This window comes from Rattus norvegicus, chromosome 9, assembly GCF_036323735.1.
Source record: "Rattus norvegicus strain BN/NHsdMcwi chromosome 9, GRCr8, whole genome shotgun sequence".
Classification (NCBI taxonomy): Eukaryota; Metazoa; Chordata; class Mammalia; order Rodentia; family Muridae; genus Rattus; species Rattus norvegicus.
In genome coordinates, this window is record NC_086027.1 from 54,865,649 (window position 1) to 54,884,577 (window position 18,929).

General features: G+C 34.9%; 1 protein-coding gene across 1 annotated transcript in view; it reads left to right on the forward strand.

The window, feature by feature from the left end:
- The first annotated feature begins 997 nt into the window (after positions 1-997).
- The window catches only part of Col3a1 (collagen type III alpha 1 chain), a 35,933-nt gene continuing 18,001 nt past the window's right edge, over positions 998-18,929 (forward strand). The window contains exons 1-15 of the mRNA NM_032085.1: positions 998-1,186; positions 10,219-10,418; positions 10,628-10,678; positions 11,077-11,190; positions 12,396-12,470; positions 14,034-14,087; positions 14,489-14,542; positions 15,248-15,301; positions 16,255-16,308; positions 16,469-16,522; positions 16,919-16,972; positions 17,355-17,399; positions 17,532-17,585; positions 18,101-18,145; positions 18,789-18,842. Coding sequence (NP_114474.1) covers positions 1,102-1,186; positions 10,219-10,418; positions 10,628-10,678; positions 11,077-11,190; positions 12,396-12,470; positions 14,034-14,087; positions 14,489-14,542; positions 15,248-15,301; positions 16,255-16,308; positions 16,469-16,522; positions 16,919-16,972; positions 17,355-17,399; positions 17,532-17,585; positions 18,101-18,145; positions 18,789-18,842 — 1,047 coding nt within the window. The 5' untranslated portion in view covers positions 998-1,101. The remainder of the gene's footprint in view (positions 1,187-10,218; positions 10,419-10,627; positions 10,679-11,076; positions 11,191-12,395; positions 12,471-14,033; positions 14,088-14,488; positions 14,543-15,247; positions 15,302-16,254; positions 16,309-16,468; positions 16,523-16,918; positions 16,973-17,354; positions 17,400-17,531; positions 17,586-18,100; positions 18,146-18,788; positions 18,843-18,929) is intronic.

The following is an 18,929-nucleotide window of genomic DNA, read 5'->3' on the forward strand; positions in this document are numbered from 1 at the left end:
ATCAAAACGTAAGTTGCTCATTAACATCATAATAGGGGTAAGGAATACACTTTTTTTCCTGCAGAGATTAAATCAGAGATAGAGTGGTATTTATTCCTCAGCTAGATCTAGAAATACACGAAAACACTGCAGATGAGGACTTGGAACATAAACATAGAAAAGGCTGAATGTAAACATATTTGTAGTAATTGTTTCATTAGAAACTGGAAATTTTATTTCACACATTGAAGTTTCTCTTCTGCAGTTTCTTACAAATGACAAGATTTGAAAAGGTTGATATTCTTTTCTTTAGTAAGGCCTGTTCTGCTTTCTCCACATAACACATAAACTGGAAATATTACAATGAAGCAGTCAGGGTTGCAAAAGAAATTTCTGAGAAATGGAAAGAGGGGAACAGTGTCAGATAAGAATCTTTTAAGGTCTGTTCCATCTTCGCTCAAAGACAGTGTTGTGATAATTGCCTCCAGTTTAACACTCAGAATGCAGAGTGGACGGTGAGCTCAGGGCCTGTCAAGGTCTTTCCTTTATTAGTCTCTTACAGTTTCCTGTTAAAATTGAGTCAGGGTGCACTCCAGTATAAATGTCCTCTAAAAAGATAAAATTTACAAAACGACCAAGCCGGAGAATGGGAGTCAAATGCTTTTTCAACTCCAAGCAGTTTGACTGTTTCGGGAAGAAATTTAAAAACACACAAACAATTGTTGTAGACTATCACAAAGCACATTCCTGTGTTCCTGTCACACGAATGTGTATTTAAGACTAACGCATGCCATAAACATATACATAGGCTGATGTACACACCCTCCAGATGTGCTGTTTCTCTAAGTCTGTGGGTTGTGTCCTCTATATGCGGGAAAGAAAAATATTAATCATTGCTTTTACTGCTGAGGGGATGGGTTCTGCTCTCATATTTCAGAAAAGGGGCTGGAAGTGAGGGAAGCCAAACTTTTTCCTATTTAAGGCCAGAGCAGAGGCAAGCCAGTGGCTGAGTTTTATGACGGGCCCGGTGCTGAAGGGCAGGGAACAACTGATGGTGCTACTGTGAGCTGCTTCTTCCTCTCTCCTCTTTTGCACAAAGAGTCTCATGTCTGATATTTAGACATGATGAGCTTTGTGCAATGTGGGACCTGGTTTCTTCTCACCCTGCTTCACCCCTCTCTTATTTTGGCACAGCAGTCCAATGTAGGTAAGTAAGTACTGATTTCAACAGGCTTTCTGGGCTAATTTTTGCCTTAACTTCTTACAAAAAGTAAGGTAGGGGGAAAATCAGCCTCTTAAGAATTTCCTGTCTAGCCTCTGATGGTGGAATGTTTTGCTAACCTTAATTTTGTTTTCTATATTTCTTTTTTAAAAGGTAATGTGCACTAATAAAATTCTCTAGTTGCTTAAGATAAAAACTGTTCTTATTAACTTGATTTAGTTTTTTAAAAAAATGCCTTAAAGTACTCCCCTCCTGCATTGTGAACATCTTGGAATGCTCCCAAGCCATCTGGAATTTATTGGTCTCTTGAAATAATTTCATGTTTTCCTTTTCCTTTGTACACTGCTCTCTTTGCAAGGAGAATATTTAGCCTTGTTTTCCAAATAAAACAATGCAATAGAGATGTCTCTGGTATGAATAGCCCAGAACAAGATGCTAGAAGATGAGTAGAATCCCTTGTGTATTTCTGTAAAACTATTAACTGTGCATTATCTATGGACAATCAGAAACGAACCCAGGCTGCTAAAACATGTCATTGTTTCTCTTTTTATTGTATTCATGATTGCACATATTCCATGTACTCAGAGTTTTGCCAAAAGTTGTTTTATGTCCTACATGTTCTGTTTGGCTGGATTTCCACTACTGTAGACAACATGTTTTAACAGGAATATTTTTGCTTTTCTCCAAAGAAGGTAAAGATACAAGTTTTGCTCAAAAAGGCTGACGTGATATATTTTTGGTAGTCAAATATAGTGATCTTTATTTTCTTGTGCCCCTAATTAAAAGCAATTGTCTCCTGTTACTTACTTAAATACTTTTAAAAAAGCATATGTTCCTCATCATTGTGAGAAATTGGGGTGCACACTTTCCCCAGAGCCATTTTGTTCATGTAAATCATACCCGTGGCTAAAAGAAATTTTCAGCAATTCTTTTTATACATTATCAAATGTGCTTGTATTTAAACCTTTAGTCTTGGCAAATGTTTTATGAGTATTCATTTTTCCACTGTGTGTAATATCTTTACTATTTTTACAAATCATCTGGGTAAGAGTAGATGAAGGGAATTCCTGATGATGTTTCTGTATATTCAGTCCACATATGCACAGAGAAAGAGCACCCAGGTTTCTTGTTTCTTAATCTCTTTCCCTTAACCCACCCTTCCATCACCCCTCCATCTTTTCCCCCTCCTTTTCTCTCCACCCCCTTTGGCTCCTTAGGAACTCCCCTCCCAGTTTTCCTTTCTCACTCATCACCCCACCCCCATCCTTGGCTTGTTCACCTCCCTCCCCCACAGCCCCTCTCCTTGCCTCTCCCTGTTCCCAGTGAATCACCCTCTGCTTCCCATCTCCATTTTCATCCTTTCTTCTACCCAGCTCATCTCCCATTTTTTTCCTTTGATAGTCATTTCCTTGTTAGCTTTCTGTTTTCACTTTCTCCCTGCATCCTGCCCTCCTGGAAGATGTAACAATCCCAAGCCTTCCCTAGAAATAGAAGACATGGTCCAAAGGAATGTTAATTCCTCAGCAACTCAAAAAAATATATTCTGATTTCTGGGGGAAGAAAAACAGAATCTTATTAACAAAAAAAGGAAGAAAGACAGAAAGACAGAAAGAAAGAGAGAAAGAAAGAAAGAAAGAAAGAAAGAAAGAAAGAAAGAAAGAAAGAAAGAGAGAAAATCTATGTCTTTTGGGACATTAATTAAAATATCAATATAATATCTGTAGTTCTTAACAGTTATATGAATATGAGAAACACTGTAGGCACAGTGGGTGTGTTTCTTCCCAATCTAATGCCAGTAAAAAACAAAACAAAATGAAAAAACAAAAAACATGTTTGGTCCTCGCCATCTGAACATTATTGTAAGTTCATTTGCTTCCTTCTCAGTGGTATGGTTATAAAACTCCAAGAAGGGAAAAGGGGATTTAAGATCATATATTTCACATTCCTTGTAGATTTTTAGTGAAAATTCTGCTGGATGATTAACTTTGAGAAGGTTTCAGTAAGTAGCAGATATTAAGCACACTGGGAACATTCAGAGAATTCTAAAGGGTTTATCTCCTATGTTCTCTAGAAACCCTAGCAGTAGTACAACATTGCTGGACACTAACTTCTGGAAGTTTTTGGATATGAAACATGTCTCCACAAAGAATTCTGGTCTCTTTACAAATCTGTGCAAGTCTTACTTTATTCATGCATTTTATTTCAGCTATGGAAAAATGTTGTCTGTTTTATATTTCCTGTGGTTTTTAAGCATACTGTACTTTTAAGTGCTAAAACATGCCACCTAGTGGCGAAGGGTCAAATACACCATTTACATAACCAGTGACAAGATGACTGACACACCACAGGATCCTGTGTGTGTGTGTGTGTGTGTGTGTGTGTGTGTGTGTGTGTGTATGTGTGTGTGTGTCACACACACACACACAGAGAGAGAGAGAGAGAGAGAGAGAGAGAGAGAGAGAAAGTTTTTAAAAATTAAACATTTTTTTTATAAATAAAACAATTAGATGATGAAATGTTACCAGACACAAGAGTACACAAACTGGTACTCTATTGTAAGACTTTTTGAAAATTAATTTAAAAATTATAGACACTTTCCGGCCAGGAACAGTGACACAGACCTTCGTTCCCAGCTATTTGGGAGGCTGACATTAGGTGAATGCAAGTCCAAACTCTGCCTGAATTCAATGTGAGCCTCGGAATGGGAGTGAAACTCTTGTCTCAAAATGAAAAGTTTTCAGAAGTCTTGGGATGCAGGTCAGTGGTGGATACTTTGTCCAGAACATATGAGGCCTTAGTTTCAATTTCTGATACTGCCAAAGGAAAGGTATAGGCTTATTTAAATTCATTTTTTAAAAATATATTTTCCTACTCATTGGTTAATAGCATCCTCACTTAATATTTGCATTATGCTGACTATAGGGCCATATATGGATGTTAGTAATAATATTTCTTTCTTAGGACAGGGACCAAAAACTAAATGTCTTCTAAAGTTTAAGATTCCACATTTTGCTATGTTGATGGTTTCGCAAAAATTAACTGTGAACCATGAACTGATTTCTGATTTCAAAACTATAAATGGGCTGAGAGAATGAATTCTTGTTTCATACTTTTGAGTCTATTTCTCATCATGTTAAAAAAGAAAGTTATAGCTAAGATTAACATTTAAATTTTCTCTGGTTTGTGCTGTCGCAATCATTAGCTGCATGGAGCAGATGGAGTGGAATGTATCATAAAGCCACTGGAGTAACCTTACTTCTAACAGGAGAACATACACAATTGTGTACCTATCTCAGTATCCGTCATGTAACTTACAGTGTGCTTAGAAAGCTTAAAAACAGGAGAGGGCAAGCTTAACATTGAAACAAATTTCATGAACCGATATGTGATTTGAGAACAAAAGCATAAGCCTTGAACATCTGCACATTTTTACTTTTGTAAGTATTTGTAAATAAAGGATTCCGAATTCCATTCCATTCTAGAAAATGTAGTTATCAAGTTGGGTTTTTTTTAATGATGGTTCTTCTTTCTATTGAACATTCAACTTTTAACAGATTAATCTGGTTTATTAGGCAGAAGGCTCAGAAGCTAATGATTTAACCAGAAAGTATCCATCCTTTCTGTAAACATGCACATTGCAAGTAAATAAAGGGCTACCAATACATGGTTTTGTTGTTTCCATTTCTGATGCTTTGGATTTCCTCAGCACCTCAGACGTCCTCAGAAGGAGGGGTGAGGGGCCTGTCACTGACACTGCGTCACGTTCAGATCTAGGGTGGACCAGTTGCATTGTAGAAGAGAGCAAATCTTCTGAAACCATGATGGGAGGAAGTGGAGAGGAAAGGCCCAGTAATGAACGCACGCTCTTTGGTATCTTGCCTTTGGACTTCGTTTTAAAAAGGATTTCCCAGGACTGTAGCAGATGGTAAATGAGAGCAAGGTCTCTTTAAAAAGGCCTGCTTCATATCTACAGGCTCAGGCCAGGCCTGGAGTGGAAACTCAGAAAAGACTGCCACCCACTGAAGCCCTGCGGTGTCTGTTGAGGATGACTGTAACACAGGGTTCCTATGTATACTTTGAGACAGGCATTAACTGATAGCTCCACCTTGAAGCCATTAAAGTGGATTGCTTGTAAGTCAGAGCTGGGAAGATTAAAGATGAGCTTGCCTTTGTGGGACCTGGGAGACACTTAAACTTCAGGTCCACTCTGACTTTCTGGGAATGTGGGTGAGCGAATTCTCATAAAATGTTTCATTCTGTTTCTTAGGGCTAAAAGCTTAGTGTCGTTATTTTCCATGCTTAGAAAAAAAAAGTCACATTGATTTTTTTTTAAATCCAAAAGTTTTAAAAGAGGAACGTTTGCCTGTCACGAAAGCAGTGGAAACTCTGAGCTAGCTCTGCACAGCAGACATTTGTTAGCTGCACTTTGGAGAATTATATTAACCACTAGAAGTTCTGTCTGTGCCTAACAAAAACACAGCCCAAGTGGATTCCTTTCAGATTAACTAATCAAAGCCTTGCTTTTTCCATGGCTGAGGTCAAGCCCTACCATTTAAAATGCAATCTCAATGAACAAAATGGAAAGTTCAAATGGGAGAAAGACTAAAATTGCCCCAAAGAAGTAAAGTAAAAACACGACTAATCTAAAACTTATTCATAGTTAAATTCGCTTTGATAATTAGCATTGAAAGATGACTTTTTGAGTTAACATATTTGAGAGACATTTCTTCTTGTGTTTATTACTGTAGAGGCAGTACAGGAATGCTTTATCATGTTGCAAAGAGTTTATAATGCCCAAGTATCATTCAAAGGAGACGTTAACAAATGTGAATCATGGAGCACCTGCAGTTTCTGAAGAGTAGTGCCTTAGACATCTTAAATACATCTATGTATCTGATGCAGGAAGTTTGTTTGTGTCAGTCTCAGTGCCTGGCTTCCAAATCACATGCTCATCTTGCTGGTGGTCTGGATCCCATCAGGGTGGCCTTGGAAATACAAACCTTGTTCCTAAGGTCAAGAGAAATAAACAATAGGATTCAACTCCAGATGGTATCTTCCCGTTTTTAAGAATAGAGAAGAAAGACATTTTGCAGATCACTGTTATTCCTTTAAAAATCTGTACTCACGAGGGTACAGAGTTTACAAACCATATGGGACAGGGTAATGAGACTGGTTTCTTTCATCCTATATTATCCTGGAAGAAGAAAATATATATAATGAAGTTAGGAGTGTCAGATTTCAGAAGAGCATTCTAGATTCGAATCTGATTTCCTTTAAGTACTTTATCTGAATAATTACTTTGTTTGCCCCAAGTTCTTTGTGATCATTGAGGATTGTGACAGCATTCAGTTGTAAAGTCACACGCAGTAAGGAAATCATAAAAAATTGATTTAAAGCATCAGGCATACTGATACACTCCTGCATTCCCAGCATCTAATGCAGTGATCCACAACTGCGTTTGCAGCAGCTTGATTAGTGATGGATCCCTATATTCAGTGATGCCTACCTGCGCCTGCATTCCCAGTAATCTGAAAACTCAGAGCAAGGACTGTGGTTTCAACGCTAGTCTGGGTTTCAGGTGGCATCCATAACTTGAAAGAAAACAAAAAGATGTCAGCCAATCAAGAGTAGTTCCTAGAACATGGGCTTGGTCTAGCATTTGTTTGCCAAACACTGTCAAGTGCATGATGCTTTGAAAGAAATTAAAGTACTTAGCCATGTAGTGATAGGAAAGATTACTTGAAAACCTGCATTCTCAAAGCATAAAATTAAAGCTGCTATATAATATATTAAACATACTAAATATTTTCATAATTCCATAGATTATATTACAGATGCATTTTGATGGTTAAGCATACTTTAATTTTCTATTTACTATTTTTATTTTGGCAAAATAAATAGCTATCAAGTTGTAGGAAAAGTTAGAGGAATAAAAACCATGTGCCTATTCAGAATAAAACAAGAAACACCTAAACATCATTCGTGAAGTTTTCTTTGTGGGAGGGTAGAATGACCAGAATCTACCCATCCACGTAAAACAACACTTAAAAGTGAATCTCATGTCTATTTCAGAAGCCTGACTCTTGAGCATCTCGGTGCTGATGCTAGAGAGATGGCTCGGGAGTGCACACGCATCCTGCACTTGCACAGACTCCAAGTTCAGCTCTGAGCATCTTACTTCATTACTTTGTCTAGAATTGAAAATGCAATTTAATTTTATCTAATGTTTTTTACAAAAGTGTTCAGCTTCCTTTTTATCAAAGCTTCTATGAACACAGCACCCTAATAAATGAAAGGGACATTTTGAGGTACCTTAATCCTAAATGCTAGCTCTTACCCTACCTTTAAATGCTGAGAAGCATAAAGCATTCCAGGAAATGTCCTCTTTCCCTGCTTTATAATGGCTTCCCAGGTTGGACACTAATGTTGGAGTCATGAGGTTTGGCTTCTGGTATCCTACAGTAGATGGTCATGTATAAGGTGATAAATCGGAAGAAACTGTGCAACACCTCCTTGGTAAGCAAAGATGACTAAGAGAACTAGAAAATGATGTCCTCGGATGCAAGGTCTACGTGTGACTTTTCAGAATCTTACGTTTCCAGCATGCCATCATTGTTTCAAGTGGGTATGAAGGAAGGTTTGGCAACAAATTAGATCCATTAATTCTTTTTTTAAGCATTCCAAGTTTCTTTATGCAGAACAACACAATTTTCTAAAGCAAAAGAACATATACAATATCATTTCAGATGTTCTGAGAAGATTAATAGAAAGAACTCATTCTAAAAATTGATGCCACATTAAAGACATCTATCATGTAACCCTAGGTTTAATATATTCACTTATGCTTTTAATGGGTCACTACCAGTGTACCAAACAATTAATAAATACTGTTTTTCTTCTGATGTGGGAATACCCTCAATGAGGTATACATATGGGAGGAAAAATGGAAGAGAGAAAAGTTTTATGTTAACTTCAAGGTCATATAAGAACATACTATGTTTTGTAAAATACAAGGAATTTAAATCTATTTTAATTTTATTTTTTAAATAAAATAGTAATTTTAATAATTATTATAATGAAATAATAAAAAATAATAGCATGTACACATTATTAGATGTGGAAAGATATTTCTGATGCAAATATAAATTATTGAAAGAATCATTAGCACAATCTACTAGTATTTTCAAAAGGTTGTGATCAGGCAGTTTGATGTCCACATGTTCAACAAGAATATCCTAAGTTGAAGTTAATCAAATGAGAATGTGTCAGTCTAATTCAGAGAACCATGTATTTGATTCACATTAAGAAAGGAGGATTCATATGAAAATTTTAGTGATTTCACTGATAATCTTCTATTTCAGCACTTTAATTTTATGTTTCTCTTCAATACAAAATATCAGTTCTAGGTATACACAAATGGGGTTAGAACTTAGCTCTTTTTTTTAAAACAGCACCTCAGAAAGGCCTACATCAATGACTCTGAGGTAACCAGTTTAGTATTTAGCTTTTAAAATCACTGAGAATGAAGTTGAGTTCTTTAAAGCCTTAGGAAGATATGTCCGGTCAGACACAGGAGGATCGAAATCTACTTTGCCACCTGACACAGTTTGGATTGGCTTGTCTCGTCTTGGTCTAGTTTGGTTTGATTTCATAATCTTTATTCCCTATTGAAAATGTCAATGGAACTGTCATGTTTTCTCTTGGATTGGCTGTTAAATTAGTAAATTATTAAGACAAAAAATTGAGTCTTAATTCATACCAGAAGCTTTAGATATTTCATAGGATGATTAAAGTAGTAATGGCCCACATATATAAATGAGAAGTTGAAGTAACCCCACAGTCTGTAGAGAATGGATGTTATGAAATTTCTCTTAATGGTAAAGTTTTAGATTCAAAATATCAAAATATGATATTTATTTTATCATTTTATTAAAACATTTTATCAAAATATTATCATTTATTATTTTATCAAAATATTCAAAATATCTAAATATGAAGATAGGGATTCAGAAATTTTAAATTACTATTGGACTTCAAAGAAAACAAAAAAAGAGAAAATGTAAAAGAACTCAACAAGACATTGTTTATGTTCATAATTATTTGCAGATGTTTGAAAACATTCATTCATTATTGGCAAACTATCATCATAATTTTCAAGCTGTATTTAACCATACATACTACACAGTTAACACTTCAAGAATTCAGACCAGGTTTGATTTTGGCATGGTCTAAGTTGATTCACTGCAATGACTGCTGAAATTACAATTTCTTTTATATAATTAAGAACCAAGTCTAAAATTTTGGTTGAAGCTATTTCTCTTGCCATAGTAAGCCACAAATACACAAGCCATCCTTCATACTTGCCTGATTATTTTTACTTATTCATTGCCAATTCTTGTTTTAAAGTATCACTTTGGGCATTTGAAAAACGTTTTCTTCTTATATAATATATAATACATATGTGATATAATGTTGACCCACTAATGTTCAACAGAGTAAGCAGTGACATTCAACACACAATCATCTTCATTAATTCTCCCAGGACCATATGGAAGAGGTTTATTAGCTCAGTTTTTCCATGAATTTCTGAGTAGCTTAATAAAATCCAGAAGGTCCCAGAATTAGTAACAAAAGGCATCCTTTTAGTTGAATGTTCCCATCTGCTATTAGAACATAGGATAGCAATTGGGTAAAAATGCTTATTTCCAGCTGCATAAATAATAAACAAGAGTTTGAATGTTTGTGCTATATCTACTGTTGTTAAGCTTTTTAATGTAAATGAAGTAAAAACAATTTTTGAAAAATTGTGATGTGCCAATTTTATGTTAACCTGTAGTGCCTTGGTACATAGAAATTATAGAGGGGAAATGCTGTTTCTTCTTAAAGAAGGAAATTGCTCCAAACGTCTTCACATTGACTCTTCTTTGTAAATAGTCATTACTGCATAACCAAGAACAAAAGCACATTTTGTCAAAACATTTTTAAATGTCATTATCTTCTCATTTATTTTCCCACAGATGAATTGGGATGCAACTACCTTGGTCAGTCCTATGAGTCTAGAGATGTCTGGAAGCCAGAACCATGTCAAATATGTGTCTGCGACTCGGGATCTGTCCTCTGTGATGACATAATGTGTGATGATGAGCCACTAGACTGCCCCAACCCAGAGATCCCATTTGGAGAATGTTGTGCAATATGTCCACAGCCTTCTACACCTGTGAGTCTGTAACATATATTAACTCTTCAAGAATCATATTTAAACACATAAATAGCATCTATAGTTTAAAGGCTTGAAAGAAATTGCCATGACAAATGAATAATGCCACTTTTAACAAAAAGGCGGGGATTGTGTGTAATCAGAATTAAGAAATAAAGGTGTCAATTGTGCCATAGTTTACACATCTCCATATTTTTTACATGTTATAGGCTCCTGTCATTCCTGATGGTAATAGACCTCAAGGCCCCAAGGGAGATCCAGTAAGTAACGTCTCCCCAAGGACAATAGTTGTTGATGACATTTCTATAAAAGGCTGGTTTTCCTTGTTCCAACTGAATTTTCATCATTCTGAATTTTCTTCTGTCTTACATATTTGAAAATGATCCAAACTCACACTGAAATTCTTACTGTACATGTAAAGATTCAGTTTTCCCAAGTTTGCAGGTTTTCAACCCTCTTTCAATTAAAAAAAAGTTTGTCAAGATATAAATAAAAATAAACTTCAATTATCCATAAGACTTAGTTTGAAATATACTTAACCCCATTGTACTGATAATTAATTTGATAAAGCATAGAAACAAATTCCTAATAATGATTCTGAATTTATATTTCCCCTGTTTTGTTTGTTTGTTTTGTTTTGTTTTCCTTATTTTGTTAGGGCCCTCCTGGCATTCCTGGGAGAAATGGCGACCCTGGTCTTCCAGGACAACCAGGGCTCCCTGGTCCTCCTGGCTCCCCTGGAATCTGTGAATCATGTCCAACTGGTGGCCAGGTAAGAATATAAGAAAGTAAAATTTTCTCTGTATACGTGGCTTACTTTGTCTTTGTTTGCCCTATATTATATCTCACAATGGCAACTTCTATCCTCTGTTTATTTTTATATTTATTAAACCCTAGCTTAGTGCTTCTATGTGCTAAGAGCTTTAAAAGTCACCACTGTCACCATGAAATATGATTGCTACTATTTCCTTCTAAAATTCCCAATACCTTAATATAAGTATGTTGTACTCACCATGTTTGATAAACAGACTATTAGCTCCTAAAATCGTTGAGTATTCAGAAAGTGTATTATTAATCTATTCCCTACTCCTATCCTAGCACCAATGGCAAAGACTTTTGAGGCTAGGCCCTAAACAGTAAGCAGCTCTAAAAACTGCCTACTGGATTCGGATAAACAGGGTAGCCCACGCTTCTGTTCAGCCTTCAGAGTACACCTTTGTTTCTTCTGAGTCAGGGCAACGAATCTATCTGCACATAAAATAAGATAACCAAGAAGATAAATATTGTAAAGCTTTGTTGTATGAGTTTAAGGGAACTTAGAAAACTATACAACCGGTATGTATGATTTATAAAAGGTTTTTTTCCAAAACAATTCAGCAGCAAGGAGCATCCTAGAAATCAAATACAACTTAGCTAGCCCTAGAACACAATGCAAGCTCTAACCCTTTCTGACTTGTTTTCTTGTTTACAGTGGTTCATGACTGCTTGGCATTTCAGCTTTTATTATATTAAATCAGATGGCATATATATATGTATATATATATATAATTTTATTGACCTCTTGTAAAAGTAAATTTATTATTAGTTGGAGTTAGAGACTTGGATTATGTTACTTCAAAGTTATTAAAGTTATTTTGTCCTCAAATACTCGATGATTCTATATATAATGCTATAATAATTGTGTAGAAATATTGGTTTCAGTAATAGCTTTGGAAGCCAAATTGAAGAGGACACTTTTTATTTAATACAGTTGGTTAAAATCTCCATAAATTACATAAGCAAGAATTTCTATAGTGTGTCTAGTATTTAAAGTCATAGACAGCAGAATAAATAAGATATACATATCACATAGGGCATGCAGAAATATCAGCAAACAGTAGATATTGCATGCACTAACTTGAAATGGTTTAGAAAATAGCTATAATCCTTCTATTAATGTGATCTGATGTATGCTCTTGATTGACCCTTTTGATACAGAATTATTCTCCCCAATTCGACTCATATGATGTCAAGTCTGGAGTCGGAGGAATGGGTGGCTATCCTGGACCAGCTGTAAGTACTAATTTTTCTGATCATTTTCAAGTATCACACTGCCTTTACTTCTGGAAACACAATATTACAATGCAATTGTACAAAAATGTTCATTGACTACCAAGGTTGGAAGAGAAAACAGCAACCTATCTGTGATTCTTCTATCCTAACTCATTCCCTCCCTGTGGTGATTTGTCCTTCCATATTGCTTCTTCCTAAGGTCCACCTGCATCAGGACCTATCACACCACCATGCTCTGGTCCATACTTTTCTTGTCTACTGTGCAACTGGGTGTACTTTTGTTAGTGCTTCTACTTCTCATCTTCTCACCAAGTTACTCAGCATCTTCCATTCCTTCTTGTTCAGTGACTTTACATTCTAAACGATAGTTTAAGTAATGAATGCTCAATATTACAGTCCATTTTTCCTCAAGGTTTAAATTTATTATTAATGTTTTCAGAACGCATTCATATTTTATGTTCCACTACCTTAGACAATACCTATTTACCTTTTCAGTAAAGGATTTTCAAAATGGTTTAAATGGGCTAGATATTTAATAACACAAAAAAAGAGCAAAAAGCATTGAAAGCTGGATTTAAAGCCACCTATGTTGGTGACTTTTGCTTTGGAATTAGCTCTCAGAAAGTACAACACTATTGAAGCCTATAATTCACTTCACATACTAGAAGTATCAGCATAAATAAACACAATGTGGCAATATATTTGTGGCTCTCAAAATTAAGAACTTTTATGAGTAGATCCAAGGTGTCTATAGAAGACTATTGTTATTGGTATAAAAGAAGTTGAAATATATATACTTATATTTTTCTAAAGAATATTTTTAAACAATGTGAAAACCAATTGGAGAACCAATTACTTTTTGGAATATTGGTTATTATTACACTCATGTTATCAACCCTCCTTTGTAAGATTACCAAAACTAAATAGAACTACAATTTATTGACATTTCAGAAAGATAATTTAAAATTAAGTAAAAATATTGTTATCAGAATATAAAAATAGGATAAATCTGTTTTTCTAGTTTGGTGTGAATTTCTGAATAATCAATTTGTTTTAAATTGTGAGTGTCCCACGAATAATGATACATGTTTGTATCTAAATCTTCATATCAACATGACTGTGGTATATCAACATAGCTATGAGGTCTAGAGTTGACTGACAGGGTTAGTTTAGAAACTTGTATCATAAGATCTATAGTATGAAGATATTTTCCCATTATGCTTAGCCAAAAAATGTTTATAACCCAGAGATGTATCAATGAAATATTATAAAGCTTATTATCACATTTTACACTGACCTCTGAATTTTCTTAAGTGTTAAAGCTAACATTTAATATCAATTGGTAATCTAGACTGACTCTCTAATTTCATCTGAAGTAAAGTTTTCGTGCAAAAATCTTTATTGAAAATATCTCAGAAGTAAACATACTCAGGTGTGTTATCAGATAACAAGATATAAAGTTGTATATGTTTTAGTACATATTGGCGTCATGTGTAAATAGACATCACTCTGCAATGTGTGCATCTGTCTATTCTGTGTTTATCATTCAAATTTATATTCCAGGGTCCACCAGGCCCTCCAGGACCCCCTGGTTCCTCTGGACATCCTGGATCTCCTGTAAGTATTGTTCCTCCTGGTGCTTTCTTCTTCATAAATATATGAAGCAAGCTAATGTAAATATGGATATAAATTAGCCATTTCATCATCCATAATACCAACCAATGAACGATTCACTCCCCAACAATTATTAGCAATTAAAACTTTAGTAAAATTAAAATATATATCATATTTGTATCCAACAGGTCTTTGAGTTCTGATCCATTCAATTTCAGAGCAATAAAATAAAACTAATGGAATATACTAACATTATTTTGATCCTGAAAACCTTTTAATCATTGTAAAGTATATACAATTTCTGCCTGTATTCACTAATCATGACTTCTTACTGTAATCCAGATGTAATTTGCTCATGTGAAGCTCTTGTTACTCTAAATGTTTACACCACTGCTCTATTTTAGGGTTCTCCTGGATACCAAGGTCCTCCTGGTGAACCGGGTCAAGCTGGTCCTGCAGTAAGTAACATTTAAGTATTACTGAACACACTGGAAATTCATTTTCCACATGAATTCTATCATCAGTTTCTAAATCATTCATTGGTTCATCTAGAGTATAGATTAAACATGTTTGAATTTTTCCATGACAATTTAGCATTTTTTTCTTTGTGGAGTTTGAGCTGAACTCAAAGATCTTAAATATTCCTGACTGGTTAGCCACCAAAATGATCTACTTCTCAGCCATAAGAAAACTTTCTATCTAGGAAATACATGTTAGTGGTTCTATAAATTTGTCTTATATGTATTCTACCACTGTGCCTACATGTATGTATACATCTGCATAGAGCAAAGATAAAGATAAGAATATACCAGAATATCAAGCCATAAAAGCATCCAAAAAGTAAAATAAATGTTATTTTAACACAATATTTTGAAATATTGAAAAACATTTTTATATTTTTATATAGTCAGTATCTCAAAATAAAGAAATAAAAATGTATATATTTAGTATGGTATGGATATATGATATTTAAAAATTTTACTAAAATTTAATCAACACTAAAACAAATATAATGAATGTATAATATTAATTTGGGGTAATTTTCATGATGAGGACAGAGGAGTGTTTTAAAGATAGGTTTCCTTCCAGAATTCATATATCATAGAGTGACAAGATATAACATAAAATGTTGATTAATTCTGTTTCTATTTTTTTTATTTCAGGGCCCTCCAGGACCTCCTGGTGCTATTGGTCCATCTGGCCCTGCAGGAAAGGATGTACGTACTTATGGGTTGAATAGAAATAGAGCAACATTCATTTTAAATGACAAACTGTCATTTATGCATCTACCACAGAAGAATCTGAGAAATGCAAACTCTTTTAAAAAAATCTGTACCCAACAAACATTTTAGCTCAGATTGGAGGTTGGGAGAATTCCCACAGCATTTTAAACTGGATGTCCTAGCTTCAAATTACCTTCCTTATGGGTTATGTCTAACGCTGATCAGTTCTTCTTATTACTTCTAGGGTATTTTGATAGAGAGTTACATTATCTTACTTAAATCCTCATTAGAAATCTTGTAAAATTTATTGTATCTCTGAATCACTGTGGGATGAGATTGTCATTTTTCACATTTTAGGATACGATCATTGCATTTAAGTAGTAATCTTTGAGTTGTACTCACAAAGTTATACAACATTTGATAAATTCTAAACTAATAGAACCCTCCGATCCACTTTATTTTCATTTCAGAAATACCAGGATTTTTTTTCTCTTCATCTGTCACATACTCAATATATTAATATCATTACTTTATAAGCATAAATTTACAAATATTATATGTTCTCCTTTTTTCCTTATTTAACTTCCAATGCTAAATTCTTTTTATTGATTTGGGAAAGATATGAACACTTCAGGAACATGAATACATATACAATTTCTCCATAGGTTTTTGTCAAGGTGGGAGAGCCTCCCTCAGTTCTTCTATTGAGAAAACTGATGTCACACTGGGCAGGTGACAATGCTAATCTCAGAACTCTAGAGGTGTGGCTGGAAGGATCAGGAGTTCAGCACCAGCCAGAGTCACCTAGAGAGACTGTATCTTAAATAAATAAATAATTGGAAAAAATGATCTCACAACTATATTGTCAGTCCAACAAGATTACTCCCTACTTGCTCTACATTTCCCCCATACAGAAGCCTTTATGTATACTTTATTTCTCTGCCTAGGGAGAGTCAGGAAGACCCGGACGACCTGGAGAGCGTGGACTGCCTGGACCTCCAGTACGTTTTCATTAAATTAACTACCTAGAACAGTCACAGTATGTCAATTTTAACTTCAAAAAGCAAATAATCAAGTTGAAATAAACATCAAAGTAAATGCATTTTACCACTCAATGCTGATTTGAATGTTAATTAGCATCTTTCCCATTTATTACTTTAGGGTATCAAAGGCCCAGCTGGTATCCCTGGATTCCCGGGTATGAAAGGACACAGAGTAAGTGACCCTAAGGCTAACCCTGTATTCACGAATGTAGGTATAATTTATAAATGGACAGAACATTTTTAGTTTTAACAAACTTGAGGTAAAGTCAATCAATCCACAAATCTATCAACCTATGAACAATATCCACAAAACTAGGTTTTCCTCTTCTGTACCTAAGGCAACTCTCTAATCACACAAGATTGAACATTCTCATTAGTTTTACTTTTTTAAAAATAAAGCTAAGCCATATGTCCTCAGTAGGTCAGTGTATGTTACATGATTTGAATTATCACTACAGATAGACATATGTAATAAAAAACAGCAATGGAAATCCAATGTAAAACTTACTAACTATGCTGAGTTGTTAACAAATTTTAATAATTTTTTTCTTTTTAAAAATATTTCTAGGGCTTTGATGGACGCAATGGAGAGAAGGGTGAAACCGGTGCTCCTGGATTGAAGGTGACTTGCAGCATATGTGTTTCTGAGTAAACTCCTTTAGAGTCTGGAACGATACTAAAATTTATCTTATGGAACCTAAATTTGTCTCACAACTGTTCTTTTCCTTTAGTCATCATCAGCCATATGTAAATCTTCTATGAAAGCCAATAACAAAGAATCTGGCTTAAAAAATGTTTGCATATCTCAGTGTGTCTAACACATACTAAGTTTAATCCTCCTGCATTTAAAATGCAGAAACTTAAATATCTGGTAATTAAAATAAAATTCATTCAGCAGTTTGATGTTACTAAACTACTCATTTCTCTTAGTATTTTCTATGATACAATATTTGTAATGTCAAAGTGTCTTTTGCATGAAATAGTAACATTTTGCATATCCCTAGGGTGAAAACGGTCTTCCGGGAGACAACGGAGCTCCTGGCCCCATGGTAATTATGTTTCCTCTAATGTGATTATCAATATTAGTATTAAACATCCAACCCTATTGTCTTTCTTCTTCCCAGCTGTTCTTATACGTGTCATGTTTACAGCTAAGCTTATATTTTCAATTTTCGTTGCAGGGTCCCAGAGGGGCTCCTGGTGAGCGAGGACGACCAGGTCTTCCTGGAGCCGCAGTGAGTGTTGCCACAGTGTACCCAGATGAACGTGGGGGGTGATCTTTAATGAAAAACTATCTTCAAATTCAGCTCAGTCAAGCTTTGAATACAATGATATGGAAAGGAAGGCCTTGACGTTGCTCCCTCTCATCACAATTTAGATGGTCGTAGGGTGTTAGTTTCATACATTTATTAGAGCCATATAATCAAATTCAATTCTAAAACCCAGAATCTGGTCTTGCTACGTGCCACTCATGTGGTGCCTCGAAAGTCTAACACTGACTCTATAAATGTGTGATGGATAAGTGGAATTAAATATATCTGAGCAAATTCAACTCAACTGAGCTTGAATTGTAGATTTAATGTTACTTGTAATTAAACTTTAGTAATGAAGGAAACGTTTGTGACAAACTTTACTTTTTATAATTTATTTGAGAAAAACTCAGTTTAATTGATCTTGAATTGTACTCTAATGTTACTTTTAATTAACCTTTCATAAGTAAGAAAATAGTGAGACAAACTTCTCTTTGTAGGGTGCTCGAGGCAATGATGGTGCTCGGGGCAGTGACGGGCAACCAGTGAGTAACTTTGCATCCAATCCCGCTTTGTTCCTTATTGCTTCCAGATTGTGAATTACACATTACATTGCATTATATCATCCCATATTATACCGTTAGACAGCAAACCCATATTGCTTCTTCAGGATTATTTTTAACCTAGAAAATAAAAAACAATTTCTAGGTATAATACTAGATACTATCTGTCAAAATACAATTCAAACTGATATTGACCCTGTAAACTACGCCTCCTTGCAGTTCTGACCATTATTTTCAGTCATTCATTGACATGTATATGCCACTTGCGTTTTATATCCAATATTGGACATGCCACTTAAAAGAAATACAAAATAGATGGTGATACTCTCTCTGTGAAGTGAAGAGTACAAAAGCTCAGAGATAGATATCCCGTAACTCACAGGATTTATGAAGAAAGTGGATAGGAATCCTGTTGTTCTAACTGCAGATTTAACCCCTTATTATCTTACACAATGTTTCTCTGTAGAATCCTCCTGTGGGGATGGCAAACTCCATTTTATTTACATAGTTTCTTCTGTATTTTAGATTATTCATATATTATTTCATGGGAGGCTTCATGTGATGATTATTCTAGATGTTTAGTCTAACCAACTTTCCTTACATGCAAATTGTACATTGGTTTTAGGGTCCCCCTGGTCCTCCTGGAACTGCAGGATTCCCTGGATCTCCTGGTGCTAAGGTAAGCATACAATTCTTTAGAAGAATGTAAAAGTATCTTATAGGAAAAAAATCATTGTATTGCTTTTCAAAATTGCCCAGTAAAATA